The sequence below is a fragment of the Melospiza melodia genome, chromosome 11 (genome assembly GCF_035770615.1).
Source record: "Melospiza melodia melodia isolate bMelMel2 chromosome 11, bMelMel2.pri, whole genome shotgun sequence".
In the NCBI taxonomy this organism is placed as follows: Eukaryota; Metazoa; Chordata; class Aves; order Passeriformes; family Passerellidae; genus Melospiza; species Melospiza melodia.
The window spans coordinates 28,884,059-28,896,144 of record NC_086204.1 but is presented as its reverse complement, the minus strand read 5'-3'; the positions used below and the strand labels follow the sequence as shown (position 1 = coordinate 28,896,144).

At 49.3% G+C, this 12,086-nt stretch overlaps 1 protein-coding gene across 12 annotated transcripts in view; it reads right to left on the bottom strand.

The window, feature by feature from the left end:
* The window catches only part of NFIA (nuclear factor I A), a 248,614-nt gene extending 238,942 nt beyond the window's left edge, over positions 1 to 9,672 (bottom strand). For 3 of the 12 annotated variants that reach the window (XM_063166222.1, XM_063166229.1, XM_063166230.1), the window contains exons 1-2: positions 9,351 to 9,670; positions 3,299 to 3,830 (exon numbers count right to left, since the gene is read on the bottom strand). In XM_063166222.1, coding sequence (XP_063022292.1) covers positions 3,299 to 3,830; positions 9,351 to 9,377 — 559 coding nt within the window. In that variant the 5' untranslated portion in view covers positions 9,378 to 9,670. Of the gene's footprint in view, positions 1 to 3,298; positions 3,831 to 9,350 lie in introns of all 12 variants that reach the window. The other 9 variants (XM_063166226.1, XM_063166231.1, XM_063166234.1 and 6 more) reach the window with 5 other exon arrangements.
* Positions 9,673 to 12,086: the final 2,414 nt, after the last annotated feature.

The following is a 12,086-nucleotide window of genomic DNA, read 5'->3' as shown; positions in this document are numbered from 1 at the left end:
ACCGGTCATAAATTAGCTTTACTGTTCGACTCCCACAAAGAAAACGGTTTGCCACAATGGTTTCCAACTTGTCATTTGATACAAGAGCAGAATAAGTGAAAACTAAAAAGCAAACCCAAGTTCAGGGTATGAAAATGCCGCCTGCTTTTAGTTAAGCAGATTAGAAACTGCAAACTGAGAGCAATACTCTAGATTTCAATACATTTTTTGGTCAACCTCTAATTCACAAAGCACCGATCTTCCTTTTCTTTTTTTTTTTTTATAATTTCTTTTTTTTATCCTTTTAATGAAAATTACATGTAGTTTGCCTATTTGCATATTTTTGTTTTCTCTTTCTAGCCAGTTCTTAAAGAGAATAATTGATTTCAGTAGCTTTGTAAGAAGCACTATTTAAATCTGTGCACATGTGTTCCCTTACAGATGATAGTGCCTACTGAAGGAAAAGCGTGGATTCAAAGCAATAATTATCCTACATGTTTAGAAGGAAAGGGACATCTTGCTGCCGAAGTCATCTCGAATAAGGGCATCTTGGAACAGAATACTCCCCCCAAGAAAAGAAGACGAAAAGTGGGGGGAAAAAAAAACCCACAAGAAAAAGAGAAGCGAACACTATGGGTGAAAAGGTCACAATGGTTTTGGCACGTATCTTCAAGCACGTTTCGGAGTCTGTGCCTCCTGCCAATACTGGCAACTTCTCAAAACTTTTAAGGAGGTAAAAACATTGTTTGGTGTTTACAAATCTTCTGTACTATAGCAGATGCTTGTCAAATCCACTATATGTAAGTTGACCAGCCTACCTAATATTTGCGCTGGCGACTTCCTCCTTATAAATACGTGGTCCATACATTTGGAGACCGAGGTCTGATGGAGTTGGAGACAAAGGACCCTTAATATTTTTTTCTTTTGTAATTTTCCTGTTGCGCACCCGGCACAAGCTGCCATTACTGCGGGTCTGCGGGAACCAATGGCTGTCAACTTGGCCAATGTTCAGGTGTAACAAAGACTGCTGGGATACATCGGAGGGGGGAAAAGAACGGGAAAAAAGGGGGGAAGAAAAAGAGGTAGCTCTACGCAAGGCTTTCGGTACACCTCTGTGAAGCCACATAGACAGCGACCACACTGTGCCACCTTCCAAAAAACATCTTGTCCCCCTCCCCGCTGAGGTTTAGCAGGAATACGCCAGCACACACTCCTGCATCGAGAGCACAATGCAATGCGTGCAATCAGCAAACAACGGCCAAAAACACGGCGCGGTGCGCTCTGCACGGGCGCGCGGCTGCTCACACAAATCCCCAAATCTAACCCCAAAAAACCGCGCCAAGGGCTCGCGCCGAGTTTCCGCGGCAAACACCGAATCCGAAGGACAATCGGTGTGATCGCTGCCTGTTGATGATCATGGCAGGAATAAATAACAGTTCGCTATCAAGGCTACTGTTTACCACTGGCGTGCCGATAAGATGGTATATCCCTAATCGCAATATTGAACTTTCATAACGTCTATTGCCTGACTGTTATAACAGGAGAGATCCCTTGAAGCTCCCCGAAATACTCCCACCCCTGGGTTGGGTCTTTTTCTCCCCATCCTACATTTCTGCGACCCTACATGCAAGCCAAGCCAAGACCGTTGGATTCTCTCAACGATTTGTGCGCTCCACAGAGGGCCTGGGAAATACAATATGGATCAGTATTTACCGCATCACACTATATATAAATCCAAATAATAAAAACCTGCGTGCTGTAGATCAGTAAATAGACATTTATAGCTTCTATTTGGATATCAAAGCATTTTAAATTTATCAACCCACTCCAACATGTGGAGGAGGAAACTGAGGCAGACAAAAGGGATGTGAGTCCATGGTCCCCTTGGGGTTGGTGGTGGAATAGGAGGTGACCTGAAATGCCCCAGCGCCAAGCTCCCTTCAGTTAGCCATTTATCCATAACGCTTCCTTCACAGTGGCCATAATAAAGCGCAGAGTAAATAAATAATTTGCCTCAATATTTGCCTACTTCCCTTTCACCATAAATGTACAGTATGATTTACCACCTCACACCGAAGTGCAAAGTAAATGCCGCAGCTTATCTGTAGGAAATACCATGAGGATACTCAAAAGTTATTTCCGAACAAGGATCATATCTGTAAAATCCCAGCGGCGACATTGCCTAACACAACAACCATGGCAGGGACTCAGCGCAGAAAAACTTTGGGGAAGCCAAAACTTTCTGCAAGACCCTCTGAAAGAAGTTGGCATGGGAAATGCAGGCTCCCTGGGCTGTAATTTGCTTGGTTTTCTTACCGATAAATATTTATACAGAAGTGGTTTCTACTAATATGATTCCTCTCTCCCCTGCTTCTCTGTTTTTCCAGCCAGTCCAGCCCCTCAACTTACAAGTCAGGATATGCTGAAGGACCCACACATCCCATAGATGAAATTCGGGGCATTGCACTTCACACACACACATTTTTCTGCGCTACAATCACACAGGAGAACTACAATAGCATATTATTCTACCCAGTCAACATACTACACATCCTCTGAGCACGCCGAGTCACGCTGCAGGCAGAGCATACTTCGTGTTGTAGTCTGGGATCTGAAGATTTTCATCACATGTTAAAACATCTCAGCCCCTCCTCATAAGCACAATATTGTCAAATCAGGAATTTTTTTGAGACCTGCTTAGCTTTTAGGTGTATAAATCATGATCTTTTGAGGGGTTTAAATGTCTCCTTTTCCCCCTAGGGTTACCCAGAGGTTTGTTTCATGCCCACTCACACTTGATGACTAGGTTTGCTATCAAGGGACTGTCTTCTCTTTTCCCTCCAATCCTGCAGGGTTTACATTCCCCATCTAATCTCTGTGAGGTGAGGATACCTGGTACTCCTGACCCACAGGCCTCAGGCACCTCCTGGACAACTTTGTGCATAACATTCGCAAATTTTATTTAAAAAAAAAATTAAATTAAAATCTATTCCCCCAAAATTAGGATAAAGGAAGCTGCGTCCGGCTGCGAGCCCGCTTAGGACAACATTTAGGGTAACACCTGTGAAGGATGCCCGAAATGCTGTTAACCGTGGAAAACACGAGCCACTTTTACGTGGCTGCACCTTAAAAACCCCATTAAAAAAAAAAGAAAAAACAAAAGTGAGGGGGGGAATTTTGGCACCCTCCTCGCCACCCCGGGAGAGCGATAACCGGCATCCCCAGCTCCCTCCCCAGCTCACGCAGCCGCCGCACGGGCACGGCACCCGGCACGGAGATAACCGAAAAGTTGGAGAAGGTGGTAGAGAAAGGCACTTACCTGCTGCGTGCACAAAGTATGCCAAATATAAATCGAGTTCCTTAACAGAAACTCCTATATGGTGGGGCTGTACGCACAGCCCGGGGTTAGAGCACTGTGGGGACTTTACAAGGCGCTCGCCATCAGTACTTTCGAGCGGAATACCTTTAAATAAAATCACCATAACAAGGTCCAACCTCCAGACCTTATCTGCCTGGCGAAGGCAGTCAATTCTTCTCATCTTGCCCTTCTGGTCTGGATTGGAAAGAACGCAACACGGAGGCTTTTTTCCTGTGACTGTGAGAACAAAATCCTCCCGAAATTCAGGCCTGATATCTTTCCGGAGTTTTGCCAGAAGTCTGGATGCCCATTTTTGCTTTACCTCGGGTTTTTCACTTAGCAGTTCGTCCTTCACGGCTCTCTCTTCCTCTTTAGACATGCGTTTTTCATGTTTTTTGAAGTATTTTCTTTTTCGGGCTTGCAGGTTGAACCACGTGTACGCAAACGCTCGGACGTGAGGCAGAAGTGCTTCGATGAAGGGATGAAATTCATCCTGAAAAAAGTTACAAAGAAGGGTTGATGTCACCGAAACCATCAAGAAAGAGCTTCCAAAAAGAGGGCTTTTGCAGGATGGTGAGAATTAAGAGGGTGCTGATAAATTTTAAGGGCCGTGGGACCCCTCGCTGATGGACCCCGAACCCACCAGCGCCGCATCCCCGCTTCCCTTTTGCGCCAACCCGAAACCTCTGCTCCCGCCTCCCAAAAACAGGGTCCAACTTCAACCAAGCACCCAGATGGAGATGGTGCAATGCTGGTGCCCTTTCCCCAGTCCCCAAACCTTTTTTTTTTAAAAAAAAAAAAAAAAAAAAAAAAGGGCAGAATGAGTTAAAATCCAAAAACTCCTTTGCAAGTCCACTTGCAGAGCGCATATCTCCCTTTGCTCTCTCCCTGACCCCGCTGCTTGCGGTGTAGCCAGCGTTTGCCCGCCAATTTGGCAAATCCTAAACATTTGGATGCCAATCAATGTTTGTATGGGGAAGTCTAAAGTATAGTAAAACTTTCCCGAAGATATATTTGGAAATAGCAGCCGGCAGAATAGTAAAATGCCACTATAGCTGTATATACAATTACAATGAAGGGTGGTTTTCACTCTGGTTCCTAAACAGTGAAAGGAGTGAGAAGTACTGCGGTCGATTTATCCGGCGAGCGCAATCATAACCAACACTAAAACCCTAGAAAAAGCAAGCCTTGCAATTTATCTTTTTTTTAAATATTTTTGTTTCTATTTAGTAAAAAAAAACCAACTAAAACACTTGCTATCTGGGCATATTAGGGATAGTCAAACTCTGAGCTTTCCTATAAAACAAAAAAAAAAAATCCCCAAAAAACCAGGAAAAATTGAAAAATGCGGTAACAGAAAACTGTAGCACAACTTGTGCAAATACGCAAAGAATTATTAATTGTGTCAGATTTTCAAATATTTTAAAAGAAATGTCCTACTCGGAAAGTTAGTTTGGCCATCCAGAGACACTGCTTGCTTTGTGTAACGAGGAGTTAAAGATCACCCCTCTCCCCTGGCACAAAAAAAAAATCTCAATTAAAATTATGCTGACGCTAAAAAAAAGGCGAGAAGACCCCTTGATTTTTCTTTTTTAATTTTTTTTTTTCTCCTCACTAAATATTACATAAATCAGCCAAAGAGATCAAAACATATTATAATATACGGGGGCCATGCTTCTTGTTTTTTCTCTGAATAAATGAATGACCCAACTCCAGGCTGCACATAAAAACCTATCTAGCCTATGGGGCCTGATCCAGCGCTGCGTGCTGGGGATGTCCCTGCTTCCAGTTCCTCCTTTTCTCAGGATTGGGCCCTCCAGGAGGGAAAAATAAAGTAATCCCTGCAACATTTTCCCCAGCATGGGAAAAGCCACCCTCTACCTACCCCTGTGCAAGGAAACATCGGGGATTTTTCAGATTAGCAAACTAACTTTTTTTTCTTTAATTATCCCATGGAGTACATTTTCAACTCAAATCATTGTGGGTCATGCAAATATGGTTATTAAAACAGACATCTTACTTCCTTTCAACACTTTGTTTTAATTTGCATTGTTCTTTTCAGAAATTATGAAAAACTGAGAAATCAATAGTAGAAATATCCAGCAGCAAATTCCGGTCATAATTCAAGACCTTCTGCTGACTCCCCAAAAGCTTTCATTGCACTTATTCTGAGTGGCCCCAGAATTGTAGATACTTAAATCTATAGGTAGCACCATTGCATTTATTTTTACTTTAAACACAGACCGTTAAAAACTTTCCTAGCAGCACAATATATTTCACTAGAGCAGAGCGGCAGCAATCAAAGTACTATGAATGATTATTAAAATAAAAGCAGGTAAAATAAAATAAATCACTCCAGTGATTGGCACATTCCTCTTTTTTTTTTCCCTTCTCTATGGGAAAAGATGATAGTTTCAAATTACAATAAAGTTTAAAAAAAAGAAAAAAAAGATTGCTGCGAGTTTGCAGTCGGCAGATTCAAAAAGTGAGAGGAGGCACAATCCCAGCACATGGAGCTGCTCTCACCCACCAGACACAGCTCTCACGGAGGGGGGAGGCAGGGGGGAAAAAGGAGAAAAATATAAAAACTACAGGTCTCTACAAGCTATTAAAAATAATAAACCCTCCCTCCTGATCCCTCCTGTCCTTCCCTTTCCCCGCTCAGGGAGAGTCAAGGAAAAAAGGCCTTTTGTCAAGTGGAAGTTTATCTGTGAAGGTACACAGAGCAAAGAGGCTCGACAGCCCACAGCGAGCCAGGGCAGCGCTTCCAGCCTTCCCACTTTCCAAACACGTCTTGGTACATCCTGAAATATTTTAACTTTTCTGCTTTAAGCAGCGCTTTGTCCTGCCTGATCTCATGTGCTCGGGACTTTTTTGGCTCGGCGTTGGATAACATCCAAGAGAGAGTTGCTTTAACCTGCGCTAAAGCTGATTTCTACGATGTGAACCTGAAAGGGGAGGTAAAAACAACACCCAAAAAGAAAACCTTTTAAAAAAAAACACTAAACCACTTTAAAGGGAGGGGGGGAAAAAACCAAGATGCTTTTTGGTGCAAAGTCAGGGTCTGTGGCTGAAGTAAACGAGAAGCACTGCTGCTCAGGCACGAGGTGTGCACGTCCCTATTACACCCTAATGTGTCTTTTCAAAATGGTGTATGAGGAGAAAAGGTTAACGACTCATAAACAGACCAACTTTCAAAGTGTCTTGGTAAACACGCTGCTCCGGAAAATCGCACCGCTTCAATCTCGGCGCTGAGGTATTAGCAAAGTCCAAGTGGAAATAAAAGCAGCCAGGACTGATCAAACAGAACTGGGCTGGACGCGGGCACGGGGAGGGGGAGCAGCTTCTGCACAATACAATTTTTTATTTCAGTGGTGCTACAGCCCCCTCAAAAAACCCCAAAAGTTTTGGAAACGTGTCAGTGCAAGTGTGCTAACAGATGTGCAACTTGTCTGCAGCCTCGCTGCAAAATAGCAGGGTTTTAAGGAACTGGTAGAAAAGGCAATGATCTTTCCCTTTCCACAAGTTAGCTGGAAGGGAAACTTTGAAAGTATTTGATAAAGCTGTTTGCTTTCCCCCCTCAGTGCTGGATGGGTTACCTAAAAATAAAAGACACCAGAAAGCTGGCAAAGCAATAATAAAAAGTTAGGGGTTTTCTTTATTGCACTCCTCTCCGAAGTTTGAGGATACAGCTCTTCCGAGAAGAGCCTGCCTGGCTCTAAGCAGCACCTAAAATTTGGGCTGCACAGTTCTGTACTGTTTATCCCAAAATTCTCCTCTGATCTCCAAAAAGGTGTTAGAAAAAACAAAACAAAAACCCTACGACAAAGAACCCCAACGCCAACCCAAAGGCGCCTTCGATAATGTAATCCTGCAAAGGAGGCTTTGAAACAATGTATTTCTGCAGATCTTTTTGAAATTAAGCCAACTACAGCGACCCTTGCTAATATTTTTACAATCCATTTGCTTGTAAATCTATGAGGAGACGTGCATATGTTCCCCAACTATTTCCTAGCTCCTCAGCAGATATGTAAATGGAACGATGTTTGGATTTTTCCTGACAGATGACACAAAATGCTTGTGCCATTTTGGTTCCAGGGCTTGGATAAATATGCTCAGAACCAGCATTTTTGTTTGTTTTCCTTTTCTAACCCACTTTCAAGAGCTTCCCTTTAAATCTGAACTAAAACTTGACCAAAAAAAAAAAAAAAAAGAGAGAAAAAGAAAAAAAATCCTTCCTAAAACTTGTATCAATAAAAGCTCTTGAAACGATAAAATAGGAAATTACTTGCAATAGCTCAGGGCTCGCCCCCTTTTTTCTATGGAAAAATGACAGAATCACCTAATTGATCCTTCGGAGGGAAGAGTTTGTCAGGAGGCCTCTAATCCTCCTATTACTTTTCCAAACGTGCAGCAAGAATGCCAGATTTTCCTAACGGAGTCAAAGCACATGCCTGGCTTTCTGCTTTTCTTTTGATAAATGTAAAAAAAAAAAAAAAAAAAAAAAAAGCTGGGGGGGTGTGTGGGGGGGGACGACGGGGACAGGACACACGACTGGGCCAGGGAGCAACCAGCCCATGGATTTATTTTCTCTCCTTAAAATGCGACTGGGCCTAGAGAGCCCCAGGAGCCCCACGTGGAGATGCCAGGAGCGTCGGCGCTGCGGGCCCTGCACGGAGTGTCCGGGGGTCCCTCCCGCAGCCGCTGCGCTGACAAAAACCAGGTATTGCTCAGAGTTGAATTAAAGGCACAAACTTTGCCCAGGCACAGCCCGGAGTTGCTGCATCCCATCCTCTGCAAACTCCCGCTGCTCGCATTTTGCTCCTGCCTTTTGAGCAAGTGTACGGTTTGGAGTTTCGTGCCCCCGCCGGCCTGGTGTTTTCTCGCCAGCACCCCAAAATTTGGGGCAGGCTGGAGAAGGAGAGGGGACCGCGACTGGAGAAGGGGACGAAACTTTCAGAGCTCTTCGGGCTGCCTGGGAAGCTGCCGCCCCTCTCCCTGCAATTCCTTGCCTTTTTCTCGACGGAAAGAGCCCGGAGAGGCTTTCTCACCGGGAGAAAAAAAATATTCCAATTAAATTAATAAGAATAATGTAGTCAAAATCTCCTGCAGGAGGAAATAATCTGGGGTTTGAGTCCGCCACAAAGCATTTCCTCGTTAAACCATTATATCCTGCTAATTGAAGGGGTGTAATTCAGCGTCCTGCAGCAGCGCGCGGGGAAAAGGGGGGCCGGGGGTTCCGCGGCCGCGCAACCGGGGGGTACCGCGGAGCGACGCCCCCGCCTCCGCTCCCCGCGCAGCCCCGTCCCGCCGCGAGCGGAGCGCGCAAAAGTTGCGCCGAGCGCCGCGGGGCCCGATCCGCGGGCGGGAGGGCGGCGGGGGGGACGCGCGACACACGCGGGACAAGTTTGCGGGTGTCCGTGCGGGGGGACGCGCGCACGGTCCCCCGGCTGGGGCGGCCTCCGCGGGTGCGGAGGGCGCTCTGCGCGGGGGCGGCTGCACCGCGCCGCGCCGCGGGAGCGAGCCCAGGTGCGGGGGACGGTCCCTCTCTCGGCGCCCGGGGCGCCGGGGGGGCGCGGAGCCGGCGGGGCCGCTCCCGCGGAGCCCCGAGCGCGGTGCCGGGGGGTGCGGGCCGCGCCGTGCCCGGGGCGGGGAGCGGCGCAGCGGCTCCGGCGCTGCCCCGGGGCCGCGGTGCGGGGCGGTGCGAGGCGCTCCGGCGCGGGCGGCGGCATCGGCGGCATCGATCGCGGATGACCAAGCACGGCGGGGCCGTGCGGGTCGTCCCGCAGCACCGCGCCCGCGCGGCCCCCCCCGTTAATTAAAGCATTAATAAGTAGGCGCCATTAGCCATGTGCCGACACAAATGGCCGTGCGGGAAGGGGGTGGAGGGGGGGGCATGCGAGCGAAAGGCAACAAAGTTAGTTTCGGCGAGCGGCGGTGGTGCCCCTTCCCCGGCGCGCACGGCCGCGCACCCCCGCAGCGCCGGCCCCACCGCGCCCCGGCGGCCGCTTACCTGGGTGAGACAGAGCGGAGAATACATGACTGCTGCGGGGGGCTGCGGTTTGGAGGTGTGCGTGTGCGGGGAGAGAGGGAGAGAGAGAGGGGGAGAGAGACAGAGGGAGAGGGAGAGAGAGGAGGGGAAAAAAGAGAGAGAGAGAGGAGAGGAGGGGGAGCCCCGAGCCTGCTTCTTGCTTTCACATTTCCAACTCTGCCAAACTGCAGCCAGCGCGGAGCCGCTCCATGAGCTGAACTTTAACCCCGCCTCGACTTTCCCGCACTACGCGCTCGGCATGCCTGCCCCGCGCGCCGTTAAAGGCATAGCGCTCGCTGCGCGCCCCTCCGCCGCCCCCGCTCCGCGCCCCTCCGCTCCGCTCCGCGCCCCTCCGCTCTGCGCCGCGCACCGCCCGCCCCGCGCCCCGCGCCGCCCGCCCGCGGGGGCGGGGAGGGGCGGGGAGGGGGCTGCGGCGCCGCCGCCTCCCTCCGCCCCGCCGCCCCGCAGCGCGGCCAGCCGCGGAGCCGAGAGGCGAGCAGGGCTCGGCTCAAAGTTTGCCTCTTTTTACGAAGCGGGAGGGGGGGGGGGGGGGGGGTTGTGTATTTTTCTGTTATAATTGTTATTTATTTATTTATTTATTTTTTAATTTTGCTCTTCCCGGGGGCTGCGGCTCCGCTCGGCCCTTGACCATGGAGGGATGGGGCGGGGGGCGCTGGGGGAAGCGGCGTTGCCTTCCACAACTTTCCCCATCCCTTTTGGCACTTGTCATTTTAAATCAAGCGCTTTAGAATCAAGGGTGCTTATTCCACTTTAAAAAAAATAAAAATTTTCTTCTAAAAAATAGCAACACATAAATTCATCGGCACATCGCACTCCCCCCTCTTTCTTACTTATGAAATCTAAAAGTGAAGCGCTTAAAATTAAAAATACCCCCGCGCCTCCTGACACTTCTGGAGCGCATTGTCTTGGCACCGGCAACGTTTGGGTTTGGGGTTTGGATGCTCTCCAGCCCGCTCCTGGGGACTCGGAGGGTGTCCCGGCTGGTGTGTCCCCCCCTTTCCGCCTGGGAATAGCGTTTTCCACTGATGCCGGAGGCACTTTAGGTGACCCCCGCGTCCCTGCGCGTAGTCACAGGCTTTTATTTTTTTTGGGGGGGGGGGGAGGGCGACGACGGCGACACACGCAGGGAAAAAAAAAAATCCATCTATAGGGGAAAAGGAGGAAAAATCCCCTCGCGCTGCCGCTTATTTCGGAGGTGGAGGGGGAGTGGGTTGTGTCCCCCGCTCGTCCGTGCCGCACCGTTCCCAGCCTTTTGCGGTTTCCAGCATTATCTTTTAAGTAACTTTTGGCGCCCTTCGGGAGACTTTTGGCCGCGGGACGGCTGGTTGCGCCCTCTAGGCAGGGGCCACGGTCAAGTGCAGCCCCTCCGCAGCCACGGACACCCCTCCCTTCCAAAAAAAATACGAGTAGAGCGAAATCACCTTCCCCCACCCCAGAATATTTGAGCGCTAAACGGGTGGGCGCGCAAGTTATCCTCGTTTTTCCCAACTCAGCGTTTTGCTAAGCACGCTTTAAAAAAATAAATAATTTTTTAAACATGGGATTTTTTTAAATAAAAAAGCTTTTTTTCTTTCTTTCTTCTTCTGCCCTCCCCCCACCCCTTTTTTTTTTTTTTTTTTTTTTGGGTGCTAAATCCGGAGGTTTCCGAGGCTCCGGCCCCGCCAGCGGCCCCGTCCCCGCGGGGCGCCGCCAACTTCGGCGGAAAAGGCAAAAAAAAAAAAAAAAAAAAAAAAAAAGAGGAGAAAAAAAAATGAAAAGACAAAAAATAAAAAGAGGGAAAAAAAAAAAAAAGGAGAATAAAAACCGAGAAAAAAAAAAAAGAAAAAAAGGCGCGCCCCTCCCCCCGGGGGAGTTCAAACGTCGCAACACCCACTCCCGCAGCTGATTGGGCGGGTCTCTGTGACGTCACAAGGCCCCGCCCCGCCCATTGGTCCCCGCCGCGGTCCGTCACATCCCGCGCCCGGGCGCGTTTCTTTGTGCGCGGCCGCGGGCGCTCCAGACGGCGCGCACGGAGCCGGCGCGCACGTACGGGCGGGGAGGGGGGAAAGCGGGGGAATCTGTCAAGCTCAGCGGTTTTCTCAAATCCCTGACAAAAAAAAAAAAAAAAAAAAAAAAGATTAAAAAAAAAAAAAAAAAGGCAGCTGCGGCGCAGCCCTGCGCACCCGCGCTCCCTCCGCGCCCAGACCCCGCGCAGACAATAGTGAATTCCCTCTGCGAAAGCGTGGGAATCGGGTTAAAAATACAAAAACAAGAGTTTAGGCGGCGCCGCGTCCCGCGGGCAGGGATAACAGGGATAACACAGATAACAGCGCAAGAGAAACTTTGCGGGCTCTAGCGGCTGGCGGCACCTTTTTTTTTTCTTTTTTCTCTTCGCAATTTTTTATATTTTTTATGGCTAAAATCGACTCGCAGCCGTTGGGAACCGGAAGGGAAAACCCGCCGCAGCCAACTGCCGCCGGCTCTTAGGTGGGATGTGTTGGGATTTTTTTTTCTTCCCGTGCGTTTCGGGCTGATTTGGGGCTTTTGGTGGCTGCGGCGCGGGGCGAGCGGGGGTCGGGGCGGGCGTGCCCGGGCGCTGCCGCGGCCTCTCCACGCTCTGCTGGGTGGGCTCCCAGTGCCCGGGACTTTGCAGAAGTTACGAGCGATTCGGCAGCCTCCCGCCCACCACCCACCTCCCTCCTCCTCTTCTCCTCCACC